At 37.6% G+C, this 17,573-nt stretch overlaps 1 protein-coding gene and 1 non-coding gene across 12 annotated transcripts in view; one reads left to right on the plus strand and one right to left on the minus strand.

The window, feature by feature from the left end:
• The window catches only part of UNC79 (unc-79 homolog, NALCN channel complex subunit), a 309,568-nt gene that overhangs the window by 265,457 nt on the left and 26,538 nt on the right, over positions 1-17,573 (minus strand). For 3 of the 11 annotated variants that reach the window (XM_055288335.2, XM_055288330.2, XM_055288326.2), the window contains exon 1: positions 16,744-16,857. The exons of 1 other annotated variant lie outside the window; for it this stretch is intronic. In XM_055288335.2, coding sequence (XP_055144310.1) covers positions 16,744-16,765 — 22 coding nt within the window. In that variant the 5' untranslated portion in view covers positions 16,766-16,857. Of the gene's footprint in view, positions 1-6,055; positions 6,620-16,743; positions 16,858-16,928; positions 17,293-17,573 lie in introns of those variants that run through there. 7 more of the 11 variants (XM_055288325.2, XM_063643949.1, XM_063643948.1 and 4 more) reach the window with 3 other exon arrangements.
• On the plus strand, positions 9,953-10,063 carry LOC129488955 (U6 spliceosomal RNA). Its single transcript, XR_008659790.1, has one exon. It is a non-coding gene; the product is annotated as a U6 spliceosomal RNA (small nuclear RNA).

Consider the following 17,573-nt stretch of genomic DNA (forward strand, 5'->3'; position numbering starts at 1 on the left):
TTCCATAATCTAACGACTACAATATGCTTTAACAGCAACTATTAGAAAAACTAGACAAAAATCAGCAAATGTGTAGAAGATTTCAACACATCACCCAACAATTTAAAAATACATTTTGTTTTCAATTGGCACATAGAATGTTTACCAGTATAGACTACATTTGAGGCCATAAAACAAGTCTTAATGTCAAAAGATTGAAAGCATACAGAATATATTCTCTAACAAAAATAGAATTAAGTTAGAAATCAAAAACAAGATAACCAGGAAAATCCCAAATATTTGGAAATTAAACAACACACTTCTAGGCCGGGCGCAGTGGCTCACACCTGTAATCCCAGAACTTTGGGAGGCCAAGGCAGGAGGATCATTTGAGGTCAGGAGTTTGAGACCAGACTGGCCAACGTGATGAATCCCTATCTCTACTAAAAATGCAAAGTAGCCAAGCATGGTGGCAGGTGCCTGTAATCCCAGCTATTCGGGAGGCTGAGGCAAGAGAATCGCTTGAACCTGGGAGGTGGAGGTTGCAGTGAGCTAAGATCATGCTACTGCACTCCAGCCTGGGCAACAGAGCAAAACTCCATCCCCCACCAAAAAAAAAAAAAAAAAAAACCCACACACACATCTAAAGAAATTTTGGGTCAAAGAAAAAAATTGCAAGATAAATTAGAGAACATTTTGAACTGAATAATGAAAATACAAAACTGGTAGAATGTGCCTAAAGCAGGACTTATGAAGAAATGCACAGCTTTCAAGTGCCTATATTAGAAAAGAAGAAAGATTTCAAATTAATAATATAGTTTTCACTTTCAGAAGCTAGAAAAAAGAAGAGCTAATTAAAACTCAAACAAACCAAAGGAAGGAAATGGTATAAATATTTATGTACAAAAATCAATAAAATAGGAAACAGAGAAACAATAGAGAAAATCATTGAAACCAAAAGTTGGTTCATCAGTAAAATGTATAAACCTCTAACCAGACAGGTCAGGAAAAAAGAGACATAAATTGCCAATATCAGAAATAAAAGAGGAACATAGCAACAAATTCTATAGATGTAAAAAGAATTATAAGGGATTATTACAAATAACTTTATACCAGTAAATGGCAACCAGACAAATTTGTCAAATGGACAAAATGGACAAATTCCTTAAAAGACACAAATAACCATAACTGACTTAAGAAGAATTTAAAGCAAACAAAAATTGTGAAATCTTTATCAATTGAAGAAACTGAATTTAAATTTTGAAACCTTCCCCCAAAAAAAGAACCTCCAGGCTCTGATGGCTTCAATGGTGAATTTATCAAAAAATCAAGGAATCGTTATCAATTCTACACAAACCCTTTCAGAAACTATAGAAAAGGAAACACTTCCCAACTCATTTTATGAAGCCAATTTTATCCTGATTTCAAAACCAGACAAAAATATCACAAGAAAACAAAACTACAGACCAGTATATCTCATGAAAACACAGATACAAAACTCCCTAAATATTAGAAAACTGAATCCAACAATATTTTTAGAAGAATACATTATGACCAAATAAGGTTTAATTCAGGAATAAAGGAATGCAAGGTTGGTCTAACATTCTGAAAGGCTCAAAGCTTTCCACCTAAGGTCAAGAACAAGGCAGGAACACTCACTCACATCACTTTTATTTAGCATTGTTCTGAAGGTCCTAGCCAGTGCAATAGGCAATAAAAAGAAATAAAAGGCATACAGATTGGAAAGACAGATGTAAAATTATCTTTATTCACAAATGGCATAACAATGCATACTGAAAACCTTAAATTATACATATATTTTTTTCTTTTTTTAAACTATTCACCAAATACATGAGTGTGGCAGGGGTACAGGATATAAGACCAACACGACAAACCTATTGTATTTATCTATACTAACAGCAAATAATTAGGAAATAAAACTTGAAAAACAAATCCACCCACAAAAATACTTAGGAATAAATTTAATGAAAGATGTGACAACTACCAAATATTGCGAAAGAGAATTAAACAAGACATAAATAAGTTTAGATATGTGTCATCCCAAGGATTGTTAAGAAAGTAATCTTCTCCAAATGGATCTATAGACCAAAATCCAAATAAGCTTCCTTTGAAGCAAATTACAAGTTGATTTTAAAATTTACATAGAAAGCAAAGGACTTTAAATAGTTGAAACAATTTTGAAAAACAAGAACAAAGTTGGAAGACTGATAGTACTAAAGATCATATGCCACTGACATAAGAATAGATGAAGAAACAAAATAGAGTCCAGAGATAGGGCCAGGCGCGGTGGCTCACGCTTGTAATCCCAGCACTTTGGGAGGCCGAGGCGGGCGGATCACGAGGTCAGGAGATCAAGACCACGGTGAAACCCCGTCTCTACTAAAAAATACAAAAAATTGGCCGGGCGTGGTGGCGGGCGCCTGTAGTCCCAGCTACTCGGAGAGGCTGAGGCAGGAGAATGGCGTGAACCCGGGAGGCGGAGCTTGCAGTGAGCCGAGATTGCGCCACTGCACTCCAGCCTGGGCGACAGAGCAAGACTCCGTCTCAAAAAAAAAAAAAAAAAAAAGAGTCCAGAGATAGACCCACACATATATGAGTGATTGATTGTCAACAAAGGTACCAGGATAATCCAATAGAGATAAGAAACAACTGCATATTTTACATGGAAATAATGAACCTCAAACTTTACCTCACATTATACATAAAAATTAACTCAAAAATGTTTATAAACCTAAATGTTAGAGATAAAACCATTAAACTTCTAGAAGAAAATACTGAAGAAAATCTTTGTGACATTGATTTACGCAAAGATTCCTTAAACAAGATACCAAAAGTGCAAATGATAAATGAAAAAAAAATTGAAAATGGGCTGGGCCGGGCGCGGTGGCTCACGCTTGTAATCCCAGCACTTTGGGAGGCCGAGGCGGGCGGATCACGAGGTCAGGAGATCGAGACCACGGTGAAACCCCGTCTCTACTAAAAATACAAAAAAAAAAAAAAAAATTAGCCGGGCGTGGTGGCGGGCGCCTGTAGTCCCAGCTACTCGGAGAGGCTGAGGCAGGAGAATGGCGTGAACCCGGGAGGCGGAGCTTGCAGTGAGCCGAGACTGCGCCACTGCACTCCAGCCTGGGCGACAGAGCGAGACTCTGCCTCAAAAAAAAAAAAAAAAAAAGAAAATGGGCTGTATAATTTAAAAGTCTTGCTTCTCAAAAGTCGTTGTTAAGAAAACACAAAGGTAAGCCACAGATTGGAAGCAAAATGTTTCAAAGCAATGAACTTGTATTCAGAATATATAAAGAACCCTTAAAACTCAATCAAAAGACCAGAAAAATCCAATAAAAATAGACCAAAGATTGGAACAGAAATTTCCCAAAAGAAGATATACAAATAGTCAATTGGCACATAAGAAGATGTTCAACATCACTAATCCTCTGAGAAATGCTAATTAAAACCACAAGATACCACTGCACACCAACTAGAAAGACTAAAGTTAAATAGACTGTGAATACAAAGTGTTGATGAAGATGCAGATCAACTGAAACTGTCTCCTACATTGCTGGTGGGAACATAAAACCTTACAGCCACTTTGCAAAATAGTACAGGAATACCTTATAACGGTAAACATTCATTAACCATACTACCAAGCAATTCCATTCCTAGGTATTCAACCTAGAGAAATAAAAACATATGTCCACATGAAACCAGGTATGCAAATATTCATAATGGCCCAAAACTGGAAACAACCCAAATTTCTATCAATGGGTGAATGGATAAACAAATTGTAATATACACATGCCATGGACTATATAGAGCAATAAAAACAAAATATTAACCCAACAACATGAGTGACCTTCCAAAACATTATGCTAAATAAAAGAAGTTAGACAGAAGCCAGGTGCCGTGGCTCACGCCTGTAATCCCAGCACTTTGGGAGGCTGAGGCAGGTGGATCACGAGGTCAAGAGTTCGAGACCAGCCTGCCCAACATGGTGAAACCCTGTCTCTACTAAAAATACAAAAAATTAGCCAGGCATGGTGGTGTGCACCTGTAATCCCAACTACTCGGGAGGCTGAGGCAGGAGAATCGTTTGAACCCAAGAGGCGGAGGTTGCAGCGAGCCAAGATTGTGCCATTGCACTCCAGCCTGGGCAACAGAGCAAGAGTCCGTCTCGAGAAAAAAAAAAAAAAAAAAAAGTCAGACAGAAAAGACTATGCACTGAATGATTCCATTTACATGAAATTCTATAAAAGGCAACACTAATAATAAAAAGAAAAGCAATGTCTTCCTGGAACTGGAAGTTGAAGGAAGGGATCAAGAGCAAAGGACACAAGGAATCTTTCTAAGATAAGGATAAGGGTATTTATTTATTTATTTATTTAGAGACTGAGTCCCTCTCTGTTGCCCAGGCTGGAGTGCAGCGGTGCAATCTCAGCTTCCTGCAACCTCAGCTTCCTGGGCTCAAGCGATTCTCCTGCCTCAACCTCCCGAGTAGCTGGGACTACAGGCGTGCAATACCATGCCTGGCTAATTTTTATATTTTTAGTAGAGACAGGGTTTTGCCATGCTGGCCAGGCTGGTTTCAAACTCCTGACCTAAAGTGATCCGACCACCTTGGCCTCCCAAAGTGCTGAGATTACAGGCATAAGGCACCATGTCCAGCCAGGATATGGGTCTTCATCTTTATTGTGGTAGTGGTTACATGGCTGTATATTCTTAGCAAAATTCATCAATCTGTGCTTTGCAAATTGGTGAATTTTATTATTTGTCACTATTTCCACATAAACAAAAAGAGGACAAAATGACACATATCTTAATATGTATGTATTTGGGCATGTCTACATTAGAAGACATGGTGATAGTAGTCAAATGCTTGTACTTATAATGAATAAGTTGAATTTATGCAAAATAAGATAATATTCAACTGAACGTTATCGACTTTTTATTTATATTTAACATTTCAAAATAAGGGCTAAATATATAGTTCTATATACATGCAGAATCACCATCAATAGGCTAGTTCACATGTAGACTAATAAAGGTATATTGTGTGGGTAATTCTAAAAAAACTCTAAAAGAAATAAAGAGATTTTTAAAATGTACAGTAGAAAATGATCCTACAGAAGATTAGCAAAAAACACCCAACATATGTATGATAGGGATCACAAGGGAAAATGCCAAACAATGGAACAAAACAAGTATTAAAACTATATCTCCAGAAACTGTATTTCCTAAAATTAAAAAAAACTTGAAATTATTGAAGGGACATGCTGCAATCATTTCAGCATGACCCAACAATGAATCATATATTATAGTTAAGGTTACTTAAAAGGAGATTTAAAAAAAGACTAAGCCACTAAGAAAACAAGATTGTCACTGGACTTTTCACCAATCCTTAATGCCAAAAAAAATGATGTGACAAATTTAAAATACTCAAGTTGGCAAAATATAAGTCAAAGATTTTATGTCCACACAAGCTGACCTCCAAGTTGCAAACTATTGTAAACTTGCCAGAACTCAGGCAATAATTGATTCTGTAAGCCCTTCCTAAAGGATCTATTAGAAATGGAGATTAAGACTACCAAAAGGACTGAAAGACAGTCGTATAAGAATGAGTGATGAGTATTAAATATAAATTTACCTGCAAAACAAAGCTAAACCATGATTATAAGAAAGAAAATATAGTAGCTATAATACAATTATCAAAAATCAGGAGGCATGGAGGGCATATGGATATGATTGTCTAATAGGTATTAACTGTAAACAAAATGACATTATTGTATATCAGATACTGGGTTAGAAGGAGGCGAGAGAGAAGAGGTTACAAGCTAATTGCAATATATTCAATGTAGGGAACTAGTTAGTCCAAAAACAAGTGGACTAGCAGTATTATGTAGAAGTCTTAGTATAAAGTTAACCAATAGAAAAAAAATGAACAAATAAAACCCATTGCATAATGAAAGAGTTTAGATATAAAATACATAAAAATAAAATAATATGATAGAACTGAGGCCAAACATATTAATCATATCAATAGATGTAAAAGGGCTTAATTCACCTATTAAAAGAAAAGGATTTTCAGATTGGCTAATAAAGCAAAATCCAACACTATGCAGAATACAAAAGACACACCTAAAACAAAGAGATTCAAAAGAGTTAAAAAATAAAAGGATGGCAAAAGATACATCAGGCAAACACAAATAAAAAGAAAACGGGGTCATAATCTTAATATCTGACAAGGTGGAATTCAGACCAAAAAGCATTAAAATAGATAAAGAAGTGCCCTTTATAATGTTTAAGGCTACAATTCACAATGAAGATATTAGTATTTATGCACCCAATAACACAGTAACAACTTCGATTAAGCAGCAACCTACAGAAGATGCAAGGAGAAATAGACAGAAACACACTAATAATAGGAGACTTTAACATACCTCTCACAATCCAAGATCAAGTGGACTAAAAATTAATAAAAGGTATAAAAGACCTAAACAACATTACAAGGCAGATCTTATAGATATACATCAAACTTATATTATTGTATCAATAATAATAGAGATTACAACTTCTTTTTAAGTACATATGTGGTATTCACAAAAACTGACTAAATCTTATGACACAGCAAAAACCTCAATGTGCTAAAGAATAGAAATAATGTAATTAGTATCCTCAGACCATAAGGCAATAAAATTAGAAGTCAACAATACAACAGAAAAACAAAAATGCCCTTCCACATGGAAATTTATGCACTTTTAAACCACTCTTAGGTCAAAGGCAAATATACAAAATTCAATTGCAGAATTTCTTGAAAATAGTTATAATAAAGCCTGACATTACCAGAATCTGTAGGCTACAACTAAAAGAAGTGTCAAAGAAAAATATATTGCATGAAATGCCTATATCAATAAAATTTAAAAAAAAAAATTAACAGCCAACTCAAAAAGCTAGAGGAATACCAAAATAAAACAAAGAAATCAAGGAAAAAAATCAGAAATTAATAATAAAAACTGAAATTAATTTAGAAATGCCAAAAACTAGAAGTAATAAAGAAATAAAAATAACTGGTTTCTTGAAAAGAAATCAACAAAATAGACAAACCACTAACCCAATTTTTTAAAGGGGGCAGGGGAGACAGCACAAATACACAACATTAAATACAGTCATCCCTCAGTATCCACCAAGGATTGGTTCCTGGACCCACCACCACCCCTAACCTCCTGCAGGTACCAAAATCCTTGGATGTTCAAATCCTTTTTATAAAATTATATAGTATTTGCATATAACCTATGCACATCCTCCTGTGTACTTTAAATCATCTCTGTTTTATAATACCGAATAAAATGTCATGCTATAGGAATAGTTGTCATACCCTACAGTATTTTTTTATTGTATTATTTTTTATTGGTTTTTTCCCAAATATTTTTGATCTATTGTTGGTTGAATCCACGGATGCAAAAACCCCCAGATACAGAGGGCCGACTGTATGCATTAGAAATGACAAGCAGAAAATAAACATCAAAACAGAGGAATTTTTAAAATTTCTAAGATAGTCATTTGCATAATTCTATGCAAACAAATTTGAAAACTTAGATGAAATGCATAATTTTTTAGAGAAATAAAACTTACCAAAATTGACCCCAGTAGAAACAGAAAGTCTAAATAGAACAAGTGTCATAGAACAAATAGAGAAAGAAGTTAAACAGTTCCACTACAAAAAAAGCACGGGCCAGACTGTTTTACAGGGGAACGCTAAAAAAATTTTAAAGATCAGATAACACCAATGCTATTATATTATTCCAACGTATAGAAAGGAAGCAAAATTTCCAGGCTCACTTTATGTAGTGAGTATCACATTGTTCCCAGGTCCTGAATAAAATCACTTCCCACTCTACCCCCCAGAAAAACACCTATGAATCAATCTAACTTATTAATATCAATGCAAAAATTCTTAAAATATGATGAAATTCAACCCAGCATATTAATACAGTTAAGAGAGGAAGCAATATGGTCTCCATAGATGCAGAAAATAAACTTGACTCAACACTCGTTTTGGTTAAAAAAAAAAACTTAACAAAATAAGAATTGATAGATACTACCTAGTATATTACCTCAGCCCAAAAGAATATCTTACTTAAAAGAGAAATACAAGAGATTTTCCTACTAAAGTAAAACACAAGCCAAGAACACCCACTCTCTCTGCTATATTTCACACTGTATTGGAGATACTGACCAATGGCAATCAGAAAACAAGAAAGCAATTAGAGGCATAAAAATTGAGTAGAAATGAAAGGACAAAACTATTTTCTATTTGCAGAGCATACAAATATCTTGAAAACCCAAAAGAATAGATGGAAAAATGACTACAAAAAGAAAATAATTTCATAAAATAAAGTTATAAAATCGGCATACAAAAACTCAATAGCCTTCATGTATTCAAAATGTTAAAATAGAAGAAATGGTACATCTTAATTATGATGGCAAAAAAAATGATGAAAGAAAATACTCAGCATGAGCTCTATAAGAAATTCCAAAATCTAGGAGAAAAAAGCACCCCAAGAAAGGCACAGACTTGAACAAATGGAAAGACATACCATGTTCTTAGAAAGAGTAAGATTCAATATCAGAAAGATGTCAATTCTTCCTAAAGTAAGTTATTCTATAAAAGTAATGTGATACTCACAAAAATACTATCAGGCTTTTTCCTGGAGTTATTCAACTTGTTTATAAAATTATTTCGGAAAAATGAGAAAGATCTAACGCAATGAGGGTTATGTGAAAAAAAAAAAAAGAATGAAAAAGAAAGCCAGTGAAACTTGCTTAAGACATTATTTTTTAAGAACAAAAAAAAAAAAGAACAATGTTGAACGGGAGAGTGGAGATTCTTAGAAAATTCTCCACAAAAATTTTAGCCTCCAGTTAAAATAAAGAGTAATAATGATCACAGGAGCAATTGCTGGCTCCCTATGAATAAGTCATCCCAAGTTCATTTCAACTTACTATTTTTTTAGGGATCTAGACAGGGCACCAAAGAAAAATTGTAGAGAGTATACACATCTCAGCAAAGTAGGATGCACTTGGAGAGTCAACTGTAAGGTCCTCTAGAGCCTAGCACAGTGCCTGATACATTGTAGACACCCAATAAATATTGGTTGAATAAGTGAATAGACAAGTTGATGAAATATATAGATTGAGTGGTACCATGATAGGATAGATTTGTACCTAGTGAAACTGTCATATTTAAAATATATTGATTAGAGGCTCAAAGCTAACTTGAAAAAAGTTATTTAATAGCATGACACAGGGCTTTTGTGCTTCTTTCTTTTTGTCAACATTTTTATTTTGGATACTTCATTTAGGAATGCATATTGTTTTGGTAGTTGATACAAAACCAATGGAAGAATGGCTAATATGTTGGATTATAGAATCAGACATAACAATGAAATAACATTAATAAGACAAAATGTAATAAGGTTTGTAGTGGTTTGAATTGTATCCCCCAAAAGATATGTTCAAGTCTTAATCCTGGTACTGTGAATGTGACCTCATTTGGAAATAGGGTCTTTGCAGATATAATCAAGTTAAGATAAGGTCATACTGGATTAAGGTGGGCTCTAAATCAAATGACGTGTGTTTATAAGAGGAAGGAGAGAGAGGTTTGGATACAGAGACACAGGCTATGTAAAGATGGAGGCAGAGATTGGCATGATGCTACTACAATCAAGGAATGCCAAAGATTGCCAGAAACCCCCAGAAGCTAGGACACAAGGAAGGGAGATTCTTCCCTAGAGCCTGCAGAGAAAGCACAGCCCTGCCAATGCTTTGATTTCAGACTTCTGGCTTCCAGAACTGTAAGAGAATAATCTTCAGTTGTTTTACACCACCTAGTCTGTGCTAATTCATTACAGCAGCTCTAGGAAACTAATACAGCATTAAACAAAGGCCTAAGAGTTTCAGCTGCACAGATAGAGGGTAAGTGCTCACTGAAAATATTAGAATGATATGCAAAAGACTGGCATGACCCCTGTGCAAGGATGACACACAAATCTGTGAAAAGTTCTGTATAAAAAAATAAAAAGAAGAAATAGGAATTAAGGTACTTGAGGAACATTGAAGAAATAAAACCAAAGTATAATAACATACCTCTCAAAGCTCTTATGAAAATGAATTAAGCTAATATACACCAAAGTGCCTAGTACATAGTAGGCACAAGCAATAAATATCTAAACTGTCTTTCCCGGAGAGCTTAAGATTCAAGCACATATAATCCTGACATGCTAAACTGTCTGTAAGTTATTATCTATTTCTACTTCTGAGGCAAGCTGATTTATTCTTAAAATAAAATAACATATAGATAAATGTATACATATATACACATGCATTTGTGCATGTATATATACATAAATATATATGTATACACACACACATATCCTTTTAATTTTATTCTATTGGAAGACCAAGTCCCTGAGACCAATGAAAATGAAAGATACCCTGAAATGCTGAACACCACTCCAGTTTTAATCCCACATCAAATATCAAATGAGATTCACATGATAAGCTGTATGCTGTTGGTAACATTGGTCTTGAAAAGTCCGGAAGCAGAGAAAAACAAGACACAAATAGAATAAATGGACTGAAAGAAGCTAAAAGTTCTAAATGAAATTGTTGAGCTTTTCACATTACAGAAAGCAAGAGTATTGATAAGAATGTATTTTTTGCTTAATGCACTTTTTGATACAGGAAATATTTCATTTCTAAGCCAATATATATGTTCATTTATGCAGAGCTATCCATATATATTCAAAATGTAAGAAACAAATACATATGAATTTCCAACATAATACTACTGCAAAACAACAATCCCAACTTAAAGCTTATTTATCGGTTGAGTAATCAATACATAAAACTTGAACAGGATCCAAGTAAAACTGAAGTCTGAAGAGGCCCTGACTTTAGATATATTGCCACTTTATCTTTTTTTTTTTTTTTTTTTTTGAGACGGAGTCTCGCTCTGTCGCCCAGGCTGGATGCAGTGGCACGATCTCGGCTCACTGCAAGCCCCGCCTCCCGGGTTCACGCCATTCTCCTGCCTCAGCCTCTCCGAGTAGCTGGGACTACAGGCGCCCGCCACCACGCCCGGCTAATTTTTTCTATTTTTAGTAGAGACGGGGTTTCACCGTGGTCTCAATCTCCTGACCTCGTGATCCGCCCGCCTCGGCCTCCCAAAGTGCTGGGATTACAAGCGTGAGCCACCGCGCCCGGCCGCCACTTTATCTTAAAAAAAAAAAAAAAAACAGTTGGCTGTGTGCTAAAACTGCCTACCACTTTAAGAATCATAATTATTATTTTGAATATAGTAAAAGGAACATTTAGCTAATTGGACAGAACCAAAACCACAATGAATGTTCAAGAAACGTGTAACTTGTTATATAAATACTGTAACATTTGATTTAGCAAATATATTTTAAGTACTTTTGAGAACTGTAGTTTTATTTACCTGTAAATCCATTTGAAAAGCATGCATTTTGTGCAATGTTCACATTGCATAGAATGCAGAACTTCGTATTAACAAGAATGTAAAATCTTCAAATTAATGACATCCAAACACTTGGTTATGTAATCCTTCCTTATAAAAGACATTTCATCCACCCTCAGTCATTTTTACTTTTTCAAGAAATGATTTTTGTGCAAACACTATGCACTGGACAAGGGATTGCACACTAGAGACACAGAGAGGAACATAATACAATCTACACACAAAGTAAATTAAGGCAACTAACAAGAAAACTAATTGAAATATAGTGTGAGCACATAAATAGGGCATACAGGGAGAAAGTGGCAATCAGGCAAGGTTTCAAAGCTAAGTATTGAGCAGTAAGTAGGCATTAGACAGGCCAAGATGACGAGGGGGAAGAAAGCATTTCAGGCAAAAAGAACATGATGCATTGGAGGAACTGAAAAAATTGTTCATTGTAACTGGATCAAAGAGGTAAAGCAGAGATTGTTGATGAGCTAGAATCAACAAGGCTTGGGAATGTGTTGAATAGTTATGGCAGAGAGTAAAAAGTTTAGGAAGACTCTGATTTTTTGACTTGGATAAATGAGCAAGGAAGTGTCATTCACCAAAATGACTGATCTAAAAAGAAATACAAGTTTGGAACAAAGGACAATGAATTTGGGTTTGTGGCATGTATAAGATGCTTGGGTAGAGAGAGAGGACTGTAGTTCCAAAAACATGTGTGGACTAGAAAATTGTATGTGGGAGGCATCCTCTTGGATGATACCATGCAAGTGAATGTGGTCAAGAGTCTGTGGATTTTAAAAAAGAGTGAGAGAGAGGACTAATGACAGAACCCTGTGTGAAGCTAATTTTTAAAAGGCAGGCAGAAGACAGCCCTAAGAAAAAATCTGAGTGGGAACAGCCAGAAAAGAAAGAAGAAAAGGAGAGTTTAAATCAGGAATGCAGCAACTAGTGTCAAATGATACAGAGAAGTCATGTAAGACAAGGGCTAAAAGCTATTCTTCTTTTTGCAACCACAAAAATGGTTATAATAGGCACATGCTAATTTTTGCATATATGAATAAAACTGTAATAGAGTTTCCTCTATAAGAAGTTTGCAATATTCTTGTGAAAAGATTTCTAAATGACTACAACTGCAGTGCTATTGAAAGAAGTACTTTTCTATTTTAGTGATATTACCAAATAATGTGCAAAAAAATAGAGAAAACTATCTATTGATTTCTCCATGCATGGCCCTTACATATACATGGGAGAGAGGCAAGTTCAACTTCAAGTCATAGTGCTAATCAGCTATACTCGTAAAATTGTTTATCTCTGATGTAATCAAAAATATTTTTGGTTACTGGGAGGCTAGATCCAAACTTCACAATTATCTCCATTTTGGCAGCAAGTATAAGGTTTTATATTTGATGATGATGATGATGATGATAATTGTTAACATTTATTAAGTCCTCATTTTGTGCCAGGATTCTCTGCTAAGCACTGTTCATGAATCACCTCATTTAGTCTTCACAACAACTATAACCATCCCCATTTTATAGAGGATGTAGTCAGGGCTTAGAGACATTAACTTATCCAAGGTCACAGAGTTTACAGGGAACAAAGCCAGGATTCAAACCCAGGCAGCAGTCTGATTCTAGAACCCCAACTCTGAATGTCTGCTGTTATCAAAAGCAGAGCTTCTTTTGAAAGAGCATACCCAAGGTGCTCCCGATTGGTCAATTTTGATTCTTAGAAGACAGAAAAAGTTTGGGATGGAGGGAGTGGGACTCCTCTTTAGAATTCCAAATAAATTTCATTTTTATCATTCCAAATTCTGTATCAGCTATGCAAACATTTTCACTACAGTGAACTTTGTAAGAAAAAGAAGCATTTGGAGAAAAAAAAATTTAACTCTTCTGCAATCACCTGAGAAAGTGCTAGGAAGCTTTCACCTCCTGTTTTGAGGCTCTGCAGATAGCACAGGAAACAGATTGAATATTTTTTTAAAGCCTCCAAAAACTAGCTGCTGCTGCTGCTTTTTTTTTTTTTTGAGACAGAGTTTCGCTCTGGTTGCCCAGGCTGGAGTGCAATGGCACAATCTCTAATCATCGCAATCTCCGCCTCCCAGGTTCAAGTGATTCTCCTGCCTCAGCCTCCTGAGTAGCTGGGATTACAGACATGCACCACCACGCCTGGTTAATTTTGTGTTTTTAGTAGAGATGGGGTTTCTCCATGTTGGTCAGGCTGGTCTCGAACTCCTGACCTCAGGTGATCCGCCTGCCTCAGCCTCCTAAAGTGCTGGGATTACAGGCGTGAGCCACTGCACCTGGCCACTAGCTTCTCTTTCGTCACTATTACTTATCTCATAAAAGAAAATGCCACTACATAAAACAGAAATCATTTTTCATGTCTCTGTGATACATTACATTTCAAAGGTAAATCAAGTAATCTGGTTTGGGTTGAAATGCAAGTACTTTCTCTTGCTGGTCCAACAAAACTATGTCTACTTGTCAAACCAGTGAAACCTTTACTTACATCAAGAAGCTCCAAGAAGAAAAGTAATACAAATAATATTTTGACATTATATTAAGCCTAATTCTCCCTCCTCAGTCCTTAGGACAGTGGTAGTGTGCACACTCCTGAATGCAGAGGAGAAACAAGCTCTCCCATTCTCTCCTTATCCAGTAGTCTTCACACCCAGTAGAAGAAAAAAAAAATTCCCTGACCTTTCCTTCTCTTGCTCCTTACACCTAGCTAAACTTCTACAAAGTCCAAGGATAAAATGCTGCCAATCTGCATTCTTTTTATAAAAAGTATTTGTCCTTCATGAACATCAACTATGCAGCCTATTGTGTTTTTGCTTTATTTTCAGGTACATAACGTACACTAAAATGTCAATCCACTCATGTTAGTGCATATTAACAGAAAAAGAAAAGAGATTCCTTAATTACCTTCATTCTAAATACAGATACCTAAAAACATTCATAGCATCCTTAACCTTTCCACAGCCTACTCCCATTTACCTCCTTTGCCCTCCAAACCCTCAAGACTAATGCAAAGATAGCTCCTACTACAATTCCTTACTTTAAAGATGGAAACTCTGAGGCACAAAACTATTAAGTTAATTGCCCCGTGTCTCACAATTAATCACAAGGACATACAAAGCTCAAGTCTACATGTTCTAGCTCCAGATATGGTGTCCTTTTCATCCTCTACAGATGAAAAAAATCTGTTTCACTAACACGTCTAAAATAGCTACTTAAGTCCACTAATTGCTCTACAGAATCAAGTCCATAGATAGATTTTATTCATTGCCCAGGAAAGAGACAAGACAAAGCATCCAGTCCATTTCAAAATATAACAAGGAAGAGAAAACACAGGAAGAGGACAGTAATACTCACTGGCTTTAGCCTGAAATTACTTACGTAATATGTAACTACACAATCAAATGACAGGTGGTGTTTTTTCCTTTAAAAACCATACTATAATAAAACCACTTGGCTTTATTATAATATTAGGATGTGATATGCTCAAGTGGGAAGTTCTACATGGACTCAAACTATGTTACCATTCCTCAAAACAGAATGCACCCAATTTTTTTTAAAAAACCTCTGTAAAAGCAAAACTTAATTTTGAGTGTAGATTTAACTTTCAGAAACATGCAAAAAAATCACAAGAGAGCTTCCTAACTATTTAGAGGAGATGGACTATTTAAAAGTGGACAATGCTTGTCATTATCATAGCCACCATTTATTGAGTACATTCTATGTGCTAGGCTCATTACTAAACCTTTTGTATGTATTCTCTCATTCCCCACAACAACCCATCAGCATGATTAGCCCAGGTTTACAGATGAGGAAATAAAGTTCAGAGAGGTCAATTATCTTGCCCAAGGTCAAACAGTAGCAAAACTAAGATTCAAACTCAGATCTTCCAGATTCCAAAAATACATAAAGAAGTAAAAGCACTGGATGGTAGGTGGGCATGCACAATTTCTAATGAACCATCAATCTGAGAATTCTGTGAGCCTTCAGTTTATTTAATTTATCTGGTGAATAAATGACATACTGCATTTTACCATATATAAGATATTGCCCTCAAATAATGAGACTACTGTTTTGTGTGTCTCAAAAAACGGCTTTAATAGCCATTCCAAAGAAGAATTACAAAGACTTTTAAGTAGTGACAGAATTATCCATATAATGTGTACTGCTTTGGAAGAAAGGAGTCATCTAGGTGAATAAGTTCTGGTATATTGTTAAAAATTCAAACTCACTGCTTAATAAAAACATCTTTTATTTACAATCTGAAGTTTAAGCTCCTGAATCCCTCAAGCCCTCAAGTGCACTCGGAAAAAGGCTTCACATTAATCAACCTACCAAGCACACACCGAAGGCCTACTAGTGCGCACTGCAATAAGACAGACTATGGGAACCATATTAGAAACTTACTCCATCCACAAGGAGTTAGCAGGTTGCTTCCAACCACGCACACAGTCAGTCATTACTGGGACAACCAAATTCCTCGGGTGCTATTTGCTATAGTTTGTGTGGGCTGCCCTACAAAGGAAGCCTGCTCTTTGGAACAATAATTAGATCAATTAGGTCATTTTCCCAGAGCTCCTTTCACTTTCTTGTAAGCACCGCATGGTTGTGGTTGGTTTTGGCATTGGTGTTGGCATTAGTGAGTTAATTTTCCTCTTACTGAATCCAGAATTTTGCCTGGCTCCCTGCTCCCTCCCGCTTCTCTCCCTTCTTGCCTCTTCCACCCGAAGTGGAAACTGCAGACTCAAACTCCCCTATGGCTCCAGCACCAAGAACTGGGCATGCTCAGAAGGCCAGGCAGGCTTTGGTTGCAACTGACAGTTCCCCGCCCCTGATTTGCCGCTGCCCCCCTTCCCCCACTCCCAACAAGAGATACTGAAATGTTTATCTGAAAGATACGAGTCCTCTTTTTCCCGAGAATGACCCCATTTTAATTTCATTTCGCAGGGTCTGTGAGTCTTGCGAAACCTCCCCTGGAGGCCGAGGAAGACCGTATTATTTTTCAGCACCGGGGACAGCGCCGCGCTGCCATTAATGTCCACCCTCCCCCACCTTCTCTCCCCGCCACCCCCCACCCGCCCCAACCTCAGCCCCCACCCCCGCACCAGCACAATGCCAAGGTCTCCCAGCAGCCGCAAACGCCGCAGCTGCAATAGCTCCCAGCCGAGGCCGGGCCGGAATGCCGGGCCGGCTGCTACTTACACTGCTCCGCTTTGGTGGACATGGTGCTGTCCAGTTGGAAAGGCTTTGCCCCAAAATCTGTGTCGTGTGAGCTCCCTCGCTCCGCCAGCGATGTTGCGAGGAAAAGAGTGCATACCCCCCACCCCCCACCCCCTCGCTTTCCCCCTCCCTTAGGCCCGTGTCGCTACCATTCGGACAAAACGCACATCAAATTGCAGAATTCGGTCCCGGAAGGTTAGGAAATCGCCCCCGGAGAAATGGGTGGGATTTAATAGGCGGCCAAAGGCTTCCTGTCCGTCCCCTCCTGGAGCTGCCCGCGTTGATGTGGGCGGGGAGACCGAAAGGAGAGAGCAGGCTGCGGCTCCTGGTGAAATGGGAAAATGGGCTCGACCGGGGGAGGAGTATTTCCATTCATAAGGCGCACGGAGGGGACGGGTGTTTCCCAGAGAAAAGCCTCTTAAAGCGCCGGAGTCCCCGACCATTTGGATCTCCCATTGGCGTTCTCCGGGCCTGTAAATCCTGCTCCCGGAGCAGCCCCCGGAGCCTCAGCGGGGTGACCAGAGAGGGACCCAGGTGCGTCCCACGCTTCGTCTCAACCTCTGGGAGGAAGGAGAGGGAGGCGGATCCGGGGCGGGCTGGAGCGCCGGGGCCGGAGGGCGCGAGGATGCTCCTGAGGACCGCGAGGAAGGAAATGCAGGAGGAACCCTCAGCATGGCTTCCCGGCGCGCTGCGGTCCCTGCCCTCGCCTCCCCTATGCGATGGGCTCTCCTGCTGATGATTGGGGATGGGAGGTCCCACTGCCAGGGGGCTGTGACAAGACTTTAGAAGTTGGGGCTGGAGGAAGGAGGAGA

This window comes from Symphalangus syndactylus, chromosome 8 (assembly GCF_028878055.3).
Source record: "Symphalangus syndactylus isolate Jambi chromosome 8, NHGRI_mSymSyn1-v2.1_pri, whole genome shotgun sequence".
Taxonomy (NCBI): domain Eukaryota; kingdom Metazoa; phylum Chordata; class Mammalia; order Primates; family Hylobatidae; genus Symphalangus; species Symphalangus syndactylus.